The sequence below is a fragment of the Solanum verrucosum genome, unplaced genomic scaffold (genome assembly GCF_900185275.1).
Source record: "Solanum verrucosum unplaced genomic scaffold, falcon-dt-bn FXZP01000301.1, whole genome shotgun sequence".
Lineage (NCBI taxonomy): Eukaryota > Viridiplantae > Streptophyta > Magnoliopsida > Solanales > Solanaceae > Solanum > Solanum verrucosum.
The window spans coordinates 529,307-551,679 of NW_026019916.1; the positions used below are offsets into that span (position 1 = coordinate 529,307).

Sequence of the window (22,373 nt, forward strand, 5' to 3'; positions counted from 1 at the left end):
CATAGGTGGATCTATGGTTTGTTTACCTCCTCGAGTGGTAATTGCCATACAATGTCCATCATTCTTTGGATTCTGGATGGTATTGCTCGGAAGAGTGCCAGGTTGACGCGGGTTCACTGTAGTAGACAACTGCGTCATTTGTTGCTCTAGATGCTTTATTGACACTGCATGGGCGTCAACCTTTTGACCAATACCAGATAAGTCATTTCTCATCTCTTTCACGTTCTCATCTGTTGTATCAAACCTTCTCATCATCTTATGCAGCATATCTTCGATACGCGTCATATTTCCTCCAACTTCCCTAGCACCAGATTCCCGATTTTGAGGGGGAACATAGGGTCCAACCCGATCATTTCTATTGCCATAGTTGTTCCTGTTGTAGTTGTTGTCGCGATTGAAGTTCCCATCTCGGACATAGTGACCCTCTCGGTTGTAATTTCCATAGTTCCGACCTTGGTTCCCTTGACCTTGGCGCCAATTTTCCGTGTTGGATCCTTGGGCGTTTGGTCGGAAACCCCCCGTCTGATCGTTCACCGCATAAGTGTCCTCTTCATAGTAACACTCCTCAACTGGTGGTGGAGTTCTAGTTAAGTAGTTTACAGCATTCACCTTTTCTGCTCCTCCACTCACATGCTTCAATACTAACCCCAACTCTGTCCTCATCTGAGCCATCTCCTCACGGATATCATCTGTAGAGTTAACAGTTGCATTATGAACGGCAAATGTGTTTCTCCCAGTATCTGTCCTCCTAGTGCTCCATGCTTTATTGTTGCGAGAGATCCTCTCCAGTTTTTCAGAAATCTGTGCATATGTACAATCACCATATGAACCTCCAGCAATAGTGTCAAGAACGGCTTTATTGTTGTCATCCTGTCCTCTATAGAAATATTCCTTCAGCGACTCTTCATCAATACGGTGATTTGGAACACTTCTTACGAATGCAGTGAATCTGTCCCACGAGCTGCTCACAGACTCCCCAGGTAATGCTACAAAATTGTTGACCCTATCTTTGTGATTGAGCTTTTTAGACACCGGATAGTACTTTGCTTTAAACACTTCCGCCAATTGGTCCCATGTGAATATTGAGTTATAAGGAAGCTCAGTGAACCATACTGCAGCATCACCTGTCAGTGACAGAGGGAACACTCGTAACCCAATGACGCTCATATCCAAGTCTGGTCTACCTACACAACTTTGCAAACCACCCTGAGCTTGGCTAAGTGAGCATGTGGATCCTCCGATGGCGATCCTGAAAATAAGCCTCTTGCTGTAAGCATCTGCATCAAACTACTAGTCACCACAAATGTGTGCCCTGGAGGTAGAGGAGGTAGGACAATAGGTCCATCAGAGTCTGCTATATCGATGTTGCCCCGATAGTTGTCATGCGGTTGTGGGCCTTGCACTCTCACTGCATCTCCCAATTGATTTTCAGCTACACCCCGGTTTTCCCCACCAACTACTCTTGGCTGCTGTAACTCAATTGCTTCATCTAGATTTCCTCCGATAGGATGAACTGGAAGTCCTTGATTATTCATTCTTCGCAAAGTTCTGTTCAACTCTGGATCGTATGGAGTGAGTGGTTCGCCTTGGCTCCGTGTACTTGGCATACACTAGGGTCGGAACCTGAGAGAGACAAAAACAAAGAAAAAAATAAAATAAAATTAGGAAATATTTGACTAACGTTCAATATTGTAGTTAAAACTAAATCTAAAAGCCAAAAGTCCCCGGCAGCGGCGCCAAAATTTGACACGCTCAAATTACACTTCCTTTCAGAAGCATAAGCGATCGTTATCAAGTAAAGAACCCAACTTGTAGGTTGAGGTCGATCCCACGAGGAAAATGGTTTAGACTTTACTTTTAACCAACAATTATATTCAATTAGTCAAATTATTTCCAGAAACAGGTAATAAAAGGGGGTTTGTGCTTGTGTGAAACAAATAGTAAAAACTTAGTAAGTAATCAATAATTAAACTCAACTTTGGTTGTTATCAAGATAAGAGAAATAACTAGGGTATACGTGTTCCCCATAATCTCATAACGCAGTAATCCTAGTAATAGCAATCCTTTTCTAGTATGTTACATGCAAAGTGATAAGTTAGGTATCTCTAAATCCTTGGTCCGGCATCTAGAGAATTTCATCCCGCACCTTGGTCCGGCTACGTGTGTATAATTTACTAACCCTTACCTTTACCTCATATTAGACATCATAATCGATGTTTGGCTTAGTTATTACTTCGCACCAATCGACACTAGCCTATTAGATAGTATCACACTAAATCTATGTTGATAATTCTTTTCTTGTTAATTACCTCCTTGGTCCGGCAAGTAGTAACAAGGCGAGTTCTAACGCGTGCACTCGTTAAAAAGACTTCTAAACGAAAGAATTATCAATACATGCAAAATACTATTCAAGAATTGCTTATTTACTATTCATACTTTGTTAATCGATCATGGTTCCCACAACCCTAGTTGTGGATTTAGTTACCCATACTAGCAAGAACACAATTCATAATTGTAGATGAAGAAATCATGAACTTACTTAAAGAAAATAATAAACCCAGAAAATTTACTTGAATTGCAAAGCCAAAATCTTCAAAACAAACTTTAGAAATCAATAATTGCTAGGGTTGCAAATTAATCTCCAAAGTTACAAAGCAAAAATAGAATAATAGTGTCTAACCCTCAAAAACGAGGTTTACATGTCCTATTTATAGAAAACAAATCCTAAATAAAAAGGGAAACAAATTAAGGAAAGTTTTGTTCAGGTACGCGTCTTCGATCCACGAGACTGACTTACGGACCGTCGATCTATCTACGGTCCGTAAGTCACTTCCGTCACTCGGGACTTAGAAAATATTTCATCTTCCAAAAAATCATCTTCTCTGAAGCAAACGACGGACCAACAGTACGGACCGTAGATCGACCTACGGTCCGTCAATACCTTCCGTAGCTCCATACTTAGCATTTTCAAAAATCAGGTACTGGAACCCTCGCAGTCTCAATCTACGGATCAACAGTACGGTCCGTAGATCAATCTACGGACCGTCAATGGGCACCGTGGTTCCACACTTGGTCAGATTTCCCTGATTTGTCCTCAACACTTTCCTGCTGATCTACGGTCCTCACCTACGGACCGTGAATGGACCTACGGTTCGTAGATGACCTCCGTGGATGCCCTTTTCTGCATTTTCTTCAGTTGTCTCTAAACTTTCGCGCCTGAACACCTTTCCTGCAAAACATGATAAAACACATAAAAACCAATATAAAAAGGCCCTAGACACACACAACTTGTAAGTGAAATGTATTAGAAATACCGTAAACTCACGGTATATCAGTGCCCACTCCGTGTGTCGCCGAGTGGGTCGGCGAGCAAAACTTATGTCACCGAATGGGCGAGAACTGGACGGTTTTTATGGCCAATGGTTCAAAAGTTAAAACTTTTTCACATTCCCTCACTTTTCAAATTTTCAAAATCACATCCGCACTTTAGTATTCTATATTTTTGTGTTTTTATATTATTTTAGTCATCAAGTTTATGTTCGGAGTTGGATACCGTTGCCACCTAGCTTTACAAAGTATTTATTCGGCTTCAAAAGTTAGTTTTCCAAACCCCGAATCTATATTTAGTGATTTGTACTCTTTTGCAAATGATTGTTATCTTAGTGATGTGTGTTGGGCCTCCATGATCGTAATTGTATATGTGTGTGCTTGTTTTACTTCGAATATCTTGCCCATAATGCCGTGATTGTTGAATTCTCGAGTATTTTTATGCCTTAAAATAGATTCAAATTGTGCGGTTGTGCTTGCATGTTGTTGGGTCTAGTCGGGTGAAGTCTAAGTAACCCGCATTTGTGCCAAATGACGTAATTTTACCAATTATAGAGTGGTTGACCTCATTCTTAAGGGAAAAAGTCGTTAAATGGCCAAATTTGACCAAATCAGGAGAAGTGTGAGTATCCCGGGGGAATGGGTGTATTGGGTCTTAGTTTAATTGAAATAGTGCATGGTTTGATTTTGTTCTCGGGGGCTGAGGGGTTGAATTTGGAAGATGGGGCTGAGAGTAGGCATGTTGGGTCATTTGGTGAGCTGGGTCGAGCTCGCCGAACCACTCAGCGGTTCACTGAATTCCCCTTCTCGCCTTTAATTTCATGCTAAATTTGGAGTTTAGATTCTATAACTTTCGACGAGAAGCCTGAGTTCGCCTAGTGCACTTGGTGACTCGCCGAAAGCCCTTCTTAATCACCCTTTTTGCGCCCCTAACCCCTAAAATGCATTGTAACTTTCGGCGGTCTAAGCCTTGTTCGCCGAATGTTGTAGGCGATTCACCGAATGTTGTTGGTGATTCACTGAAAGGTCCTTCCCATCGCTGACATGCCATTTGTCTGAGAAAATTTTGAGCCAATCCTTTCGGTGAGCCCGACCTGGCTCGCCAAAGTGATTCGGTGACTCACCAACTGGTTCGGCAAGTCTGCAAACAACTATTTTTCTGCAATTTGGCTTGAATTATTCCTAACTTTCTCTGATGTTTTGCAGACATGGCTAGACCAAAGGTTTATGTTAGAAACATTCCACCCCGCAAGCAGGCCAAGGGTATAAAGATCAACGAGGATGCAGCTGCATCCAAGGCGAACGATACCAAACTTCCCATAATAGGTGGGAAGGGAAAAGGAAAAGGGAAGGCACCTGCGTCACTGGAGGCCAGCTCCAACAATGACGGTATCTATGCCACTCACCTCACTACTTCTGAGAGTGAGGGTGAGCACCAGGAGCATTAGGCTGCCACTTCTGAGCCTAAGGATGATCTAGTAGAAGCACAAAGAGAAGAGCTGCATTCCAAGACGCTAAATGATCCGTCTAGGATCAGGACATCCCAGCTCCCTACTTTTTCTCCCACTCTAGCACAGGATGTGGTCCTAGCACCACCAGTACAGGGCCCTCCCCCACGGTCTATGAACAGACTGAAGACTGCGGGGCATATGACAATCATTGAAGAAAAGAGGCTATCCATTGATGGAGTCATCGACAAATATCTAGAGATTATAAGTTGCTTGAAGTTCCACAAATTCTAGCTCTTCACCAATCCCCGTGGTCCATACATTCCGAGTTGGGTCAGAGAATTCTACAGTGCTTACAGTTCCTTGATACCACAAGGGAAGAAGCTGACAACCAAATTCAAGTCAGTTGACTATGTTGTTGTCAGAGGCTGGAAGGTGAAATGTGATAGTGATGCCACATATTGATGATGACTGCCAGCATCTGATCAAGATAAAGACATAGAAAAACATGAAGAAGTGGTTGGCACAACTAATATCAGATGGTACTCCCAAGTGGCTTGAGATTGGAGTACCGATTGAGAAGAAGGATCTAAACATAGTTGCAAGGTTTTGGTTGGCTTCATCAGTAGCACTATCATGCCATCCCAGAACGAGTCGATTCCCCGCCTAACCAAGGCAGCCTGTCTGGGTTGCATCATTGATAAGATAAGGATAAATCTGGGGATGACTATGGCACAGGAGATAGTCATGAGGGCCAAGCAGCGCCAAACTTCCCTTCCCTTTCTAGTGTTGATCACCGAGCTGTGCAAATAGGCTTAGGTGCATATAGATGAGAAGAAGGATGTAGAAGTGATTCCCACATCTTCTACTAATATCTGAAGAATCAAGGTGGAATACTTGAAATATGAGGCTGAGAGGAAGAAGGCATCCCTAGTGGACTCCTCCCTGATTGTGGATACTGACACATTACCTGTAGAGGTACCTTTTCCTACTCTGGCCACTGGGCCTTCAGGTATATCTATTGTTGTTTCTTATGATATCCCTAGTTCATCTACTGCTCCACTGCCTCCCAGATCCAATACTGGTGCTGCTGCCTCTCGGCCCCCACTCACTCAGGCTGCATTACTACAGATAAGGAAGCTAGCCCATTCTGCTGATCGTCGTGCTGCCAGACTTGAGGCCTCCATTCTGGACACGATTCAGACATCCCTTGCTGATGCTGAGACACCCTTGAGTGCTACCATTGATGCCCTTACGGCTAGGATAGCGGTGTACGAGCATGGCTAAGGGGTCACTGAGGAGTTGATAGCTCTAAAGGCTGCTATTGCTGCACTGAGGAGAGATGTGGACTAGCTGAAGTCCACGTCTATGATTTTTAGGATGGTGGAGATCCCAGATGTGCCAGTTGAGCCAGATATGCCTCCAGCTACCATCGGAGATGATGTTAGAGCTGAGGAGGCAGCTGACCCTGAGTCTGAGGCGGAGACGGATGAGGAGGTGCTTGGGGTTGCTGAGGAGGTTTCTTACGAGGGCCGTATAGAGACTGATGAGGCCATAGTAGATGCATCTATGCAGACTTCTTTGGTAGATACGCCTTTGGCTGACCCTAGTGGACCTCCTACTGTTGATGTGACTCCAGGTACTGAGACCTAAGATCAGAGTGATGCACCGAGCACTGAGGCCCCGACAGATGGAGCGACTATGTAGACAGGATCCCTCTTTACCTCCCTCTCTATCTTATTTTATTGACTTTTGGATATTTTTTCGCATGTGAGGACAAATTGCTTTTGTTTTGTGGTGGGGTGAGGCCCACCTTATGTGATTATTGTTTTGGTTATATTGGGTTTTTGAGCAATAAACTGTGTTTTGATACTGTATTTTGTGGATGTTTGAGCTTGTGGATCCTTGCTTTAATTCTAAATGATTTTTGGACCCTTCCTGAAAATATTTTGGCACCTTTTGATTGTGTTTGAATGTGATTGTTCTCTTGCAAATATGAGTATCGATCATGATCAATACCGATGACTTGAAAGTGCTCACAATCGAACCAAAATGAATGTATGGCTACGATGAGGCCAAATGAAGTTGCATAGACAATATGTGAACTTTTTGCATCTCATTATGACTAGCCGGTTATCCAATGAGTCTCTTGTGATGAACATTGCACACTAGAGAAAGTATGGAGTCTTGTTTGATATTAGTGGCAATGCCTTGTGTGATGAGCTTACCTTGAACCATGTGTGATGACACTTAGAATTTTCCCCATTGGTCCGGTTGACTAAGTAACGCAAGCTCTTGAAATGACCTTAGGCAAAATATTTGAAGAGTGAAATAATTTGACATTATACCTCTTTTATGGCCAACCTTGTGAGTGTGTGACCTTTGCTTGAACACCCTTTGAGCCTTGCCTTTTTTTTTATTGAAAGAAACTTGATGCAAATTGTGACCTTTCTTTATCCCTTCACCCTTAATTATCATGATTTGTTGTTTGTATGAATAGCCAACTTAAGCCATAAGCCTAAGTTGGGGGGTTTGGTGAAAATAGAAGGTAAATCAAGAAATGCAAAGAAGTCCCCTTTGACCCATGGTTTTGAGAAAGATGGAACCCCTCCATACAAAAAAAAAAAAAAAAAAGAAGAGAAGAATGAAAAAGAAAAAGAATGAAAAAGTTCTGGAATAAAGTTGTGAAAATGCAAAAAGAAATGGGGTGTCCAACGGTCCATGGAAAGTGAATAATGGGGTGACTTTTGAGCATGAGTGAAAAATGATGAAGAAAGAGGAAGAAAGAATTGTTCATACCATATTTCATGAGGATTACAACCATTGAGCCTAAATGACCATCCATTTGCACTTAGCCCCGTTATAAGCCTTGAAAAGACCTTTTTGATCTTGAGTAAGCTGAAACAGTTGTTGGTTGGAAAATAAGGGCAAACCTATGGGTGAAATCATGCATTGTGTTTATCTTTTTTAGTGTGAGTGTTGATAGTGATTCCGGAGCTATAAGTTGTTGAACCATTGTGTTTGAATATGGAATTATTCTTTCTGTGAGGGCATTTGAGTACCTTTGTTGAGCTTGAACTTGCATTTGAAGCAAGTATTGTGATCTTGAGAATCTTTGACAATGGTGAGTCACAACTTGAATCTTTGAGTGCACAATTGATTGTTGCATGAGTAAGTTGAGTCCTTTTGTGTGCATTAATGATTGAGTCTTGTGTAGCACTGTTTGAGACATCCTTTTTGAACTAATGAACTTGAGTTTTACTTGAGGATAAGCAAAAGTTTAAGTTGGGGGTATTGATGAGTCCACGATTTGGACTCATTTAGGGATTTATTTGGATAGATTTCGTGTCCTCAAATGCTTTTTTGTGCCAATAACTGATGTAAAATCCTTGATTTTCAGGTATATGGATTTAGGAACTAAGCATGGACACTAATGCGCAAAAAGGAACAAGGCAGCTTAAAGAACGAAGAAACAAAAGGCATGTTGATCGCCTAATCCATTGGGCGAGTCGTTGAATGGCCATTATCTCGCCTAAAGTTCCAGTGTGCCAAGCCATGAAGGTGAAAATCAAGTCGGTGAGAAAAAGGAGCAGTCGGCGTGTCGCCGGGTGGTTCCACGATGTAGTGTTGGATCGCCCAAAGTTACAGAACTTGAGGATGCTGAAGGCCAAAGCAAAAAGGCGATGGAACTGCAAAAGGGCGGATCTCCAAGTTGATCGGCGATCTCGACTTACTGCGCCAAATGGTCCTTCGCAACATATTTTTGGCGACTATAAATACATTTTTGAATAGTTAGTTTAAAAATTAGTTTTCATAATATAGAATTTTTATCAGTTTTTGAGTTGGAACTATGAGTTTTGAGATAAACTTTTCTTTAGATTTGAAGAATTGAAGTTTTCCATTTTTGAGAAATTGGAAGTGGGTCTTTGAGATTCTTCAATTTGGACCTTTGTAAAGACGAAATTAATCTTACCCAGTTGATGGAAACACAATTTGGTAACGATTTCTAACTTTTTATGATGTCTAGCTAAAACCCTAATTCTTGAGGTGTGATTATGTGATTATGGGTTCATTTAGCTTTTGGGTGTTGCTAACTGATAGTTTAAATGTTGTTTAGAAGTGATTTCAATCAATAATTATGGTTTAATTTAAAGGGTTGTAGTTGCAAATGCAACTCTACCTTCGTGTTTTCTGCTTGCTCGAGAGAGTGGTTTTAAAACCAAGATTACTGAATTGATGGTCTGTGGGTATTGGGTTTTCATAGGTTCAGCTCGAGAGAATGAATCCTAAATCCTTTTCCACACATTCAGCTCAAGAGAGTGAATGGACCAAAACGTAGGTTGTTCTTATTTACTGCTTGTTGGTGTTCGAGAGAAACCAACTTGATTCGGGGCAAATTGTTTGAGAGAAAGTTTATCCCCACTAAAGTCTAGCTTATTCACTGATTTTCAACTATTTACTAACAATTGAAATTACCCATTTGTCTACTTTAGCCTATAATCCAATCACATCCCAAGAACCCGTCTCATTACTTATTACTTCGTGTTATTTGCTGATGTTGTAGGTGATAATTACAATCAAAACCCCTATGTTATTTGACACTTGTATCACCCTTTAATTTGAGTTATGTTTTTCTTCGACAATGTCTATTCCTATGATTGACTTGAATATATTTGTACTTTGCTATTGAATCTTAAACACATATCACTCCCTATGGGATTCGACCCCAACTCATTTAGTTGGGTTATATTACTAAGTAACGATTGTTGACACTTAAAATTGGATGAAGTGTCCTTGAAATGTTATTTATCACTCTAACGTTATTTTCCAACTTTTGCAAGTTTCTCTAAATTGCAGGTTTGAATGAAGAAAATTTACCCTTCGTCCGATTTCCCGATGCTGCTAGTCGAGAGCATTTTCATGACTACTAGAATATACATTATGTTGCGAGCGGGGTTTCCATTTACTGGAGATGGAGGAGAAGGTTCCTAACTTCCATGCTCGACTTATGGAGTTTGGATGGGGCATACTGACTGAGGCTCCCCTAGATGCACGTTCCACTTGGGTGAGGGAGTTCTATGAAATCCTGCCCATTGTGCGTTGGGACGATCCTCACCTCGTCATCCGTATCCGTAGAATTGACATCCCCCTAAATGCCACAACTATTAATGAGGCATTAGAGGTGCCCGATGTCTCAAATGAGGAGTATGAGGCCAAGTTGAGAGAGATGGATCTGGGATGATTGAGGGACATCCTGATCGAGCCTGCGCGCTGGGACCGGGTCTACTGGGCTACTGCAGAGGGCATCACTAGTACAGATTGGTCACCCGATGCTAAGAGGTGGCTACATTTGATTACTAGGAGGATCCACCCGTCGGGCAATCACATAGACGTGACCTTCCCTCAGGCTTTGGTAGTGGTGTGTGCCATATAAGGTATTGAAATAGACGTGGGGGCACAGATTATCTCGGAGTGGAAGATGTTTTACCGACTTAACAAGAAGGCATTCTTCCTGCCTAGTCTTATAACCGCTTTGTGCAAGTGGGCAAGAGTGCCGCTCCTCGATACTGATGAGGTACTTCCCATGGATCCCCCATTTAATCCTCTTTTTGTTAGACAGAGTTCTACATCTAGGAGTAAGAGGAGGAGGACCGACAGGGCTAGCAGCAGCCAGGTGGCCTCAGGGTCAGATGAGGAGGGAGGCAACGACACTCGTCCTACTGGGTCTCATCCCCCATTTTCGACAGCACAGGTAGAGTAGGACTTGGCAGCTGTACAGAGGAGGATGGGGTGTCCTATCACTCCCATCACCCCGGTTCCCCCTAGCACTACCCTAAAGCTTGAGATGCTCCGTCGCAAGCTGCACTAGGAGAGGAGGAAGGGTCTAAAGATTGACCGTCTGCTGGTTCGGATCTGGAAGACGGTGAAGATCATGTTTACATGTGTCGCCCCAGGGCGGGAGATTCCCATAGTGGATAAGGGAGATTTCTATCAGTTTTCTAGTCTATAGGAGGTCATGACAGGCCTGGTTTGCCTAAAGGAGTTAGACTCCGACACTGATACCTCTCGGTTGCAGGGTTCTTAAGTTGTTTCTTCGCCCCCTTTTTGGGAATTGTACTTTTGGACAATATTTTCTTTTTATCTTTCACTTTTCTTATGGTTTGTAAGCACATGGATGCTATTTTTTCTGCTCTCTTCGTAGTAGAAGGTGAATTACTAAGTTTTATAAACTAATCTCGATTGCTGAACACTGATAGAGTTGCAGAGGTTTGCCCTGATAACATTCGGGGTCCTTATTGGGAAACATGGAAAAATTAGAGAAGGAAGGCTGAGGTTCTGCCTCGCCTCATTTCACTCTGGTGGTACCGCCCTGGCGAGAATAATCCTGCCCCAACGGCCAAAACAGAAACAGAACCTCAGCCAAGATTTTTCTGGGGTTTGTCGCTTTTCTAAATTGCACCAAGGTTCCCAGCTTTACTTAGAATTTTTAGAGTAATCCTCATAACTAGGATAATCATTGTCTACTCCAAGTCAAACCTACGATATACGCACCAATCCGTTCTTACTAGTTTAGCACCACAACCCACGCATCCCCAGGATACACCTAGACATTCACGCGGTTATTAAACAAGCGCAAGACGCGTTCAGTCTTCCTCATACTCAGGATTTTATCTAAATACTCAGTACCCTTACTTTCTCTTACTATCACCCAACCCTTACCTCATAGTACATTATATCAAGCTTCCCAACTACTGACCACGAATCTCCTTTGTAACCTACGACATCCCTTGCTTGCCATTAATTATTCGACCCTTGAACCCTTGCGTTTCCAATTCATTTAACAACACTATACGCAACAAGTTCACTCGACACAAAAAAACAGTCGGATATAAGTCCTCATAAACATATAACCACTCTAGGGAATCACAATATCATTATCATTACGAACCACATTCAATTTCATAATTCTCAATCATCACAGTTATATCAAATCATTGGTCCTCTCATGGAACCCAAACCCAAAATGTTAGCATACCAGAACGTGGTACCTAATACAAAGATTATGCCAGAACGTGGCAACTGATCCCATATTTATGTCGAAACGTGGCAACCGATCCAAGTTAGTGTGTCGGAACGCAACACCCGATCCACAATCACAATCACAATCACAATATATATTTTCACAATCATACAACAAGAGGTAATTCATAGCATATAGTTCTCCGTTCATACTTATTCACATTAGGTGTGATCAACAGGCTTCGTTCACATACATGCACTTAATATAAGGAAGCAAGAACAAATCTACCACCCACAATCACAGAATCACAACCATCACCAATGAACTACTCATCCACGTATATTATGTAAGCATTAATTGAACCATACCTAACACTAGTTCATCATCTGAGGCTTCTTCCTAGGATTTAACCATATTTCGTTCGGTGCACGAGGGCCTACGCATAATCCTACCATTGATTTACATATATTAAACAGTGAACACATATTTATAACTACTCAATTCATAAAACCTAGCCTACCTGGGCGCCATGTAGCTGCACGGAGTTATGGTCTTTGATTCTTGTTTCCGGGATTCGTGACGGTGATCTTGTCCATAAATCTACAATCCATCGACATCTTCACGCTAGAAATCTCTCCCTCTCTCTTTCCCAAGCTTGGAGCAACTTTTGGGTGGTTTCTAGGGTGTTTTATGACTAATTTAGGTATTTTAGGAAGAAGGAGGAATCACTGATCTTCTACACGAGGTCTGTCAATAGCCGCCTCAAGATGCCATGTACTCAACAAAGAAAGAGCAAGTGCAGTATCAGTACACAACCATAGTGTACTGGTAGGATCACACGGCTATCCCACTAAGTGCAACATTAGTAAGTTATTACAATAATATCGTCACATGAATATACCGAACATACACAATATTATCAATATTTACGAACAAGGTACAATTTCACATTTCTCAGTATACACAAGTATAGCAAATGATTGGTCCTCTCATGGAACCCAAACCCAAACAATTAGCATATCGAAACGTGGAACCCGATCCAAAGATTATGCTAAAACGTGGCAACCGATCCCATAATTATGCCGGAACGTGGCAACGGATCCCATAATTATGTCTGAACATGGCAACAGATCCAAGTTAGTGTGTCAGAATACAACACCCGATCCATTCAACAAGCCACAATCACAATCACAAGTATATTCTCGAGATTATACAATTAAGTCATGATTCATGGCATTCATCATTCATATTTCCTCATTTACAACTAATGTGACCAATAATCTAACATTCGCATACATACATGTATAATAATGAAGCAAGAACAAACATATATTACACAATCATAGAATCACAACCATCACACCACCTCGAAACAAGCTTGACACCCTAAGAAACTTGATCCTTCCCTTTCATGATTCGTTCGGCTTGTTCTTGTTCTACAAAGAATCAATATAATACCGAAATCAATAAACAATCACTAATTGCTCGAATTACTAACAATCCTATGAACCCTAGATCAAACCCATGATCCCAAGTATCCAAACTAGGGATTTTCCACCATAGTTTCTAGATCAAAACCCTCCCCCATCGATAATTACCCATTACATTACGTTCTACGGATCAAAAAATGGATTTGGAGAGTTAAAATCTTGCCTTTAGCCTCAAGAATGGTGGAAAGCTGTCAAGAATCGCCTGGGGTTCGTTCTTTAGCTCTAAAAACTAAAAAGTGTTGAATAAAGACGTTTTGGGGTTTATTTACGACCTTAAGTCGCGTCGGGCCTGCCACAGCGGCCCTCACCCCGCTACAACGGCCTGCTTGAGCGACCAAAATCACCGCCAAAGCGGCCTGCATGAAACAGTAAGGTATTTTAATAATTCCAAGACCCCCATTTCACAACACACCTTTAACAAATGACTCTAAAAAAATACCGTTCACGCTAAGATCGATTCTGGGAGTTCTACTCACCCGAATTCAATTTCGTAAAGTTGTACGGATTCCTTAACAACTTATCTAACTACTCATGTAAACAAAATCATAAATAAGTAACCTGATTGTTACCAGATTTCCCTACACCTTAATGACTCTGATTTCATCCAAATTTGGACTAGGTTGGGAAATTCTAAGTTGCTACGAAAAAGTTTTCTGACCCAAAATTTTTCTCGGTTGGCTTTTCTATAATGACGGAACCCGGTTGTTACAAGTTGTTGTTTCAAATTTGAAACAAGCTCTTGTCACACTAGGCACATTTGAAATATTTACTATTTCCATGAGTAGCGTCTTGATCAATCCACAGTTTAAAAAATCCACGAACCTGGTACATTACATTAATCACACATATGTTCTGCAATGTTATTTAAACCTGATTGTCACAACTAATGTACATACTATACTTTAGCATTGTAGGCAGACTAGTTTTAAAGTTTCTATAACAGGGCACAATTATTCTATTATCATTGTTGGGTAATTACATACTAAAATTCCTAAGTTCCCAAAACTTTTGCACCGAGCACATGTCACTCAAAATGGGTGATACAGTTAACTAATCTCATCGAAAATACAGGCGTGAAATGGTAAAGGGCAAAAATAAAGATTTTATGGTAACACCAAGTAAGGAAATAAGAAGAGCCATAGAAGTTCCATTGGTATATATTATGGATGGATTGCTAGGTGATTCACAAGTACATACTATCATATACTTGTACTCTCTAAAAATAATAACCATTTTAGTATCCAAAATATAATCACAAATATGGTATATTGGTGATCTGCAGGATTGTTTGTACAAGTTCAAACCAACAATTTTAGATATACTGAATAAAGATGAGCCATTGTATTCGTCTTGCAAAAAGTGCAGCAAAAAAATGAAAGTTATAGAACATACTGTATCTTGTAACAATTGCAACACTGAGAATGTAGAATATGAAATGAGGTTAGACTCAGTAAAAACTCGATTCTACATTTACTAATTAGAAAACAAATTAGCCTTAACTTTTAAATGACTCCCCTTTTTAAACAAATACTGCTTACGACTTGAAGTGTGGTGGAGAACAACGTGCCCGAGTTATACTATTTGAAGTGGCTAAATATTTACTAGGCTGCAGCGTGCAAGACTACATAGAATCGACCTCAGTAAAGATATGATATGTATTTATACCTAGACACCTTAACGCCCAATGGAAACCGCCGCATAGGTATGTTGTCTAATCCATCCTAACTTTTATCTTATTGTGATACTTTATAGCACAAAAGAGAAGAAAAGAATTACACGATTACATATACATAACAATTGATGATTCTTTTAATTTTATACGTTAAGTTTTTTTTGAAAGAAAATGTGTCCATCATGTTGCTGAGAAAACTGGACCCCTCAAATGGCTTATGCTATGGGACATGGTTGATTTGTAGAGGCTTTGACTAGAGTGTCATACATGCAGAAAGAAAAAACAAAAGGTCAATATGCCACAAACTAGGTGTTTACTCCAACAATACAACTATCACCACCCTACCCACCCCCACCCTGCGAAAATGAAGGATACCCTTTAAAATTTATTCGAAAACAATTTCCAATACGTCTATGTTTTTGCAATGATGATAAATAAAGCTAAAGGTCAAACAATATCAATTTCCACAGCATGCTTTCTCGCATGGCAAACTATATGTTGCACTAACTAGAGGAATATCTATGCCAACAAAAAAGGTACAGGTCATGACTGAACAACCGGATTGATGCACCGAGACATACACAAGAAATATTGTCTACAAGAAAGTATTAGGTGAGATTTGATTAATACAAAAATTGTAAGAAATCAAATAGGAAAAAACATACACCACACATGTAGCTAATGAAAATTATATTGCATGTAGTCTTAGGTTTGGTGGAAGAGGAGACGATATGAAAAACACCAGACAGTTACCACATAAGACATTACTTTTGTGTATATAAAGTTATTCAAATACAGGGTACACTGAATTTCAAATATTAAAAGGGACCATACAATTCGTGCACAATTACTTACTAACAAATTGCCTAATAACAATTTAAGAGTACGACGTTCGTCACTACATGCCCAACAAGCAAGAAGGCAAATAGATTGGCCATTCACTAAGTATGATGTAGTGCAATATTAAATACATATTGATATGTTGAAAGTCTAAAATATACATAAAAAATAAAATAACTCGTGTATAGGGATCTCAAGACTTAACCTACACGTGCAACACACGTGCAGTGAATCTAGTATATATATATATATATATATATATCAACCAAAGAATTATTCAATATTTAAAACATTTTATGACGAAGTTAAAATATATATCTTTACTAAAATTATAATTTAAAATCGATATTATCGAATATGAACAATGTTACAATAAAGCACTCAAATTTAGGCTCAAACGGAGGATTGCAAGAATTCTCCTTTTCAATGTAAGAATACTTCCTATAATTATAAGATTGTATATTTTAAACGTGGTGTGCGACCTTCATTAATCCATTCTCTAAATTCACCCATCTCCTTGAAACAATCATCATCCATAGTAAAACTTCCAAAAGGGTGAACCCCTGTTATAATACTCTTGGAAAAGGCTCCTCCACTCATATTGTTACCTGATCCATAACTATTCATATATGGAGACTGGTGTAATAGGTCGGGCCATCTATTTCGTGTGAGATCTCCTGTCACAATATTTTTTACTTCTGGATAACAAGACTTATCAATCTGTTTACTTGTCACTCGACATGTAAATGGATGAATCTGACACTCCGGGACATCAATATAATTTGTCGATAAGAGCTCTGGAGCTAACTCCCTAGTTTTAACTTCGCCAACTGAAAATGTATAACAAATAATACTTGTATAATTATACAATATTGTTAGTAGTTGCCTATTCTAAGAACATATATCAAGGATACAATATAAATATGAAAAAAAAATTAAATAGATATGTTTTTACTTATATATTATACCTAGTATAAGATATCTTATTAGTATAAAGAGCCTATTACATTCAAATTAATGTATTGCTCATGTACCTGGAATAAGCTACTATTAATAACATTACTTATACTTGGTATAAAATTTAACATATGAATTTTGGCTTCATTGTTGGAATCTTCATTGATGGTTTGAATATTGTCTAAGTGAAGAGTAACATGTTTGTCACAATTGATATTATTTTAATAATATTCATCGTCACAATCAACATGCATGCCTCTGCCTCTAAATTCTTCATACTGATATTAATTAAATATATATAAGTAAGAAATAAAATACACATAGGCATAGACATAATTTGATCTAAAAAAATTAGATTCTAATTGAATACCTTAGAATCATTATTTCTATCAACTTTCTTGCTTAGAATTTCAATTGCGTTGAAATTTTTTGAATCAGATTCCTTCATGAGCTTCTTTAAATTATGACCTTCTTGTTTTAGCTAATCAACAAATAACATAATCAAAACACTTCTAACCAATATAGTATATTAACAACTAAAAAATGGATAATTCACATACTACTTGAAAGTCTTCCCTTAACTCCTTTTGTCCATCAGATATGCATCTTATCTCATCAATCAAATTCATATTATTCATAGGAGGTACAGATTCATGCTTTCTTTTCATTTTGCTTGAGACAGGAGGTTGTGTAGTAAAGTCGTCATCAACTAATTGACTTGCAACTTTGACTCCATTGGATTCATCGTTCACCACAACGTCCTGATCAAATAAATCATTCAAATTCATCGTAGACTTCTCAAACGGAGTTACGAAAATATTGCTCACCTTCAAATGCATAGTAATTTAACAGCAATACAAATTAAGCATATAATTATTCATATTTGCAGTTCATAAAGTATTAAAAAAATCACCTTTGTGGCAGATAACATCTCTGAAACCTTGGGTAAATTAGGGCAAGATAACACTTTTCAACTTAGATTTCGTGGGATCCTTTTTTCAATCATAATAGCAAACTGTTCATTTGATTGCGCACAACACTCATAAAGCCACTCTTGAAATGCCAAAGGAAATCCATACAATTTACTAAATTTCTTTCCAATCTTTCCTCTTAAATCTTTTTTCAAGGATGCAAAGGTCTCATGAAATACTAAATTTTCCCACGAATAAGTTTTATACTCACTAGACTCGAGCACTTCAAAATATCAATTGGGTACTTTATTTTCACGGAAGTCACACAACAAAACATGTTAATAAAATGAAGAATCAAAATTTTAACAGCGTCCTGATCAGTTGTCTAGCCTTTACCTTCAAAACAAATCAGCTATTGTTTGAACAATAATTTTTTTAATGCCAACAAAACAAAGAACGACCAAGTTATTTTTTTTCCGTGAATTACAATTTTTATGTGCCACTCCATTACAATTTAGTCCAATCATAATGGCAAATTCACCTAACCCAAAATGTATCAATGAACCATTCACTAGTAGCCAAATGTCATAAGTTTTTTATTGAATGACCTCCATCATCAATAAGGAATGTATCAATTGTATTTGAAGCATCAATTGAGGCAATTTGAGAAAATATTCAAAACACGTGTCACTAAATATTTGCAATTGACTCTTGGTCAAATTCTCTTCAAATGATTTGAAGAAATCTAGATTAGGAGCATCAAGCTTAGGTTTTTTAATGTTTGCCAACTTCCAAATAAAATTCCCAATTATGAAACACAATACAAAGTTGAAAAATTTAAAACTAACACTAACAATAGTTTAAAAGTTATATGCCTGCAATTAATAAGCTCTTATGGAACATATGCACGTACAAGGATAAGTTGTGCATAAAGGCAATTCACTCCAATAAAGGAACAAACACTTGTTGGTGGATATTTCTAAACATTCCTCAAAGTTTAGTAAAAAATTCTTAAAACTACTAAATACTTTGCTCAAGCTAGATATAGGACATCTTAACTATGGGTAAGTTCTCAAATTAGTAGTACTATTTAAAGTTGATAGGCAGAATAAAAAAAGTCTCATGAAGACAATACCTTCAATTTAGATTTTTGTGGTGCAACTTCAATAAATTTTCTCCATTTGACGTTGACACTTCGACCTTGATCTTCAGGATCAAGTGCAATAGATTTCCCCTTTTTTATCTCCTCTAACTTTCTCCTTCTCAGGTACTCCTTTGACATCTCCTCCTTCTATCGATCAACAACACTATGATCAACTGTCGGTAAAGGCAAAACACTAACACTTTGGATGTTACAACAGTTTGAATCAGACACGGGTATTGGAGACAACAAACGAAAGTTTGGCTCTCCAACAGGTGTTACCATCTCAACAAATTCATCGTGTAGTTCCATTTCAGATGATGAATCTTCCTTCGCCATTTTTCAAATTATTGTGTATAAAAAGAAACAATATACATCAATTACTAAGATGAAGTTATGAACTATGTGAAAAAAAAAATTGAGATTAAATTTGAAGAGATGCAGACAAATGAACACTTTCGATAACTACGCAGTAGTTACCAACCGTATTTCAAATGAAGAATTAAACTCGACCAGTAATGAAAAAATTCTGAGAGAATACTATATAGATTAGTAATGACTTGAATGTATTTAAGAATGTTTAGAATTCTATAAATACAAAGAGAGAATAATTTAAGATTATCTTTTTTTTTCACGGTAGTTTAGATATGAAGAACTCTTTTTGAATTAACGGAAGAAGATAATTAATATATCTATATATTAATAATAATAATTGTATTTTACAGTTCTTTAAAACTGCTATATATGTAAAAAGTAAAAAACTTTCATATTTGTAATACTGAAAAAGTACTACTCCCTCTATCCCTAATTACTTGTCCACTTTTCCTTTTTCAGGTGTCCCTAATTACTTGTCCATTTTGACAAATCAAGAAGGAACAAAAAAAATTCTCTATTATATCCTCAATTCATTACTTTGAAAAATGTAGAACTTCTTGAAAATCTTAAGTTTTTAATTCATCCACTTCATAATTAATAGGGGTAAAATAGTAAATTCACTATATCAATTATTGTTTTCTTAATAAGTGTGTCAATTTAAAAGTGGACAAGTAATTAGGGACATAGGAAGTATTATTTATGTAGTTAAGTCTTAATGATAGTCTTTGTTGACACCCAATTTTCCTCCTCCTTTCTTCTAATTTATTTCGTTGAGTTTCTAAATTATAAATAAGTCGAATACTTGATATTGTACAATTTATTTTTGCTTATTACTAGTGTTACCATAATTATCTATTAGATACTACTATTACTTTAATTTTTATTATTTTAATGATTATCATCTTTTTTATTTCTTGTTATTTTAAAATTACATTTTTTTATCCACATTACTACTATTACTTATTATCGTCTTTTGGAAAATAATATTTGCTACTTTATTTCAAATGTCGTACTAAACTTTTTATATATTATACTAGTTATTAAATTACAAGCTCAAAAGAATTAATTTAAAGGAGGAAAAAACTATAAAAAATCAGCAAAAGGAGTCCAAAATTCAGCCTAATAGTAGCCCAACAAAGTGCAATTCTTTTCAATTAATTCAGCCAATTTGGCTATCCAAAATCCAGCCCATCTCGGCCCATTTTTTGCCCAAAATACAGCAGCCCAGTAAGACCAATAGGCCCATACATTTCAGTCAAACATAGCTCTATTTGCAACCCTAATTCAAAGTTACCAGCGCTGCTGAACTGTAACTCCCCAAAAACATTTTGAGCTAAGACTCGAACCGTTCTTCGTAGTGAGTGAGATTTTTTGTAAGGAATTTAAAATTTTCTTATGTGTTAAGTTCACTAGATGTAGCAGTTTGAGTTCCAAAAAGAACTAAATTGGAAGTAGCAAAATCTGAAATTTTGCAAGTTAAGTTAAGTATGAGTTTTGGGTTGACTTCAAACGACCATAACTCCTAGATCAGGATGATTAAGGTGTACTACTAGATACCGTAGGAAATATCTTTGAACTATCTTTCCAATGCCACCGACTTTTTTCTCAGTTTTGAGTTCGTATGAGGGAGATATGTGCATTCGAAGTTGGGTTGTCTAGATAAGGAAAGTCAAAACCGAATTTTAGAGGGGTATTTTTGGTCTTTTCCTTACCAAATCAAATTTAATTCGTTTTTAGTAAGGTTTTAAGGGAGTAATCCTATTAGGTTCAGTTTAATAATCCTAAAATATATGCCTAGGGTTTTAGTTGAGTGTTCAACAAGAGAAAAGAAGAGAAAAGAGGAGAAAAGAGGAGAAAAGAGGAGAGGATCAAGCGTTTAGTTGTGGATTTCCCAGTGGGTTTGATCCCTAAGAGGTATGTAAGCTTCCATAGTGTTGGGTTTGTTCACCCACATGCAAATCATGTTATTTTTAGCGCAATTTCATTCTTAAAGCTGAAAGATTAGAGTTCTTGATAGGTGTTCTTGAAGTTTATCTAAATCTTGTTTGGTTGGGGTTTTGATGATTTCTTGAGATCAAAGTGAGTATTTTGAGGGCTGTATTGAGTAGATTAGAGTGTACTTATGTTAAGTAATCGAATCCAAGTGATTGGAGAATTAAGAAACCATTCAATTCTAGGTGAATTAGGGTGAGAAAACTAGCAAAGAATTTCGTCCGGTCTTTTGGGCTGGGGCCTGGCGCGATAGCTCCCCAAAGTATGATCTGAAGTTTAGGGTTTGGTGCTCCGCGCAACCCATAGCCCCGAGGTTGCCTGCCCCATCCAGTTTGCAATCGGTTGCTAGTTGGAGTTCTTTCGAAGGGTACCTTCACTCCTTTTCGATTCTAACTACTCTAAGATACTTATAAACACCTAAAATCATTCCTAACATGATCATAACCTTGAATTAATAATTCAAATTCAAGGTAAAGTTGAGAGTTAAGTTTTGAGAATTTTTTTGAACATTCTAAGAAAGTCCCTTTGAGTCATTTTATGGAGTCTTCTACAACTTCTAGTAACTTGTTCCAAGACTCAAGTAAGTGAGCATGAGAGTGAGGAGAATGTATTCATGAGTCTACACTATCATCTATATCCTTCATATCATGACCCATAAATCTTGAATTCATAATTCACATTCAAGAGAGAGTTAAGATTAGAGTTCAAGAAAGCCTTTGAGTTCAATTGTGAATCCTTTGAGATCCATCATCAATTTGAGTTAAGTTTAGAGGAAGTAAGTAAGAGAAAGAGAAGAGTCATATACATGAGTTCCATGTAGTTTGTAGACCTTCGAGTCGAGTCGTTCATCCCCATAAATTCCACATGGACTCCATAAATTAAGTATCATTGAGAGGAGTAGTATCTTCAAGTTCTAAGTCTTGAGTATTAAGTTCCTAATCCCCTTTGAGATTATATTTCTAATAATGAGACTATTACATGTTACCCATGAAGTCCTTGAGTTGAATTGTTCATGCTCATAATTCTGCATGAACCTTATAAGTCAAACAGTCTTGAGATGAGAATTATCTTTGAGTGCTTGAGTTGAGTAGTTCATGCTCATAATTCCGCATGAACCCTCTGAGTTGAGCATTATTGAAATTAGTAGTATCATTGAAACTCTTGAGTTCCAAGTATATGAGTTCTATCTATGGTTATTG

The 22,373-nt window shown here is 38.1% G+C and overlaps 2 protein-coding genes across 2 annotated transcripts in view; both read right to left on the reverse strand.

The window, feature by feature from the left end:
- Nucleotides 1–138, reverse strand: part of LOC125823164 (uncharacterized) — a 20,180-nt gene extending 20,042 nt beyond the window's left edge. Inside the window, 1 exon segment of the mRNA XM_049502590.1 lies at nucleotides 27–138. Within this exon segment, the coding sequence (XP_049358547.1) occupies nucleotides 27–138 (112 nt within the window).
- LOC125823082 (fatty acid amide hydrolase-like) overlaps nucleotides 1–22,373 on the reverse strand; it is a 339,008-nt gene that overhangs the window by 314,377 nt on the left and 2,258 nt on the right. The gene's annotated exons all lie outside the window — the stretch shown is intronic.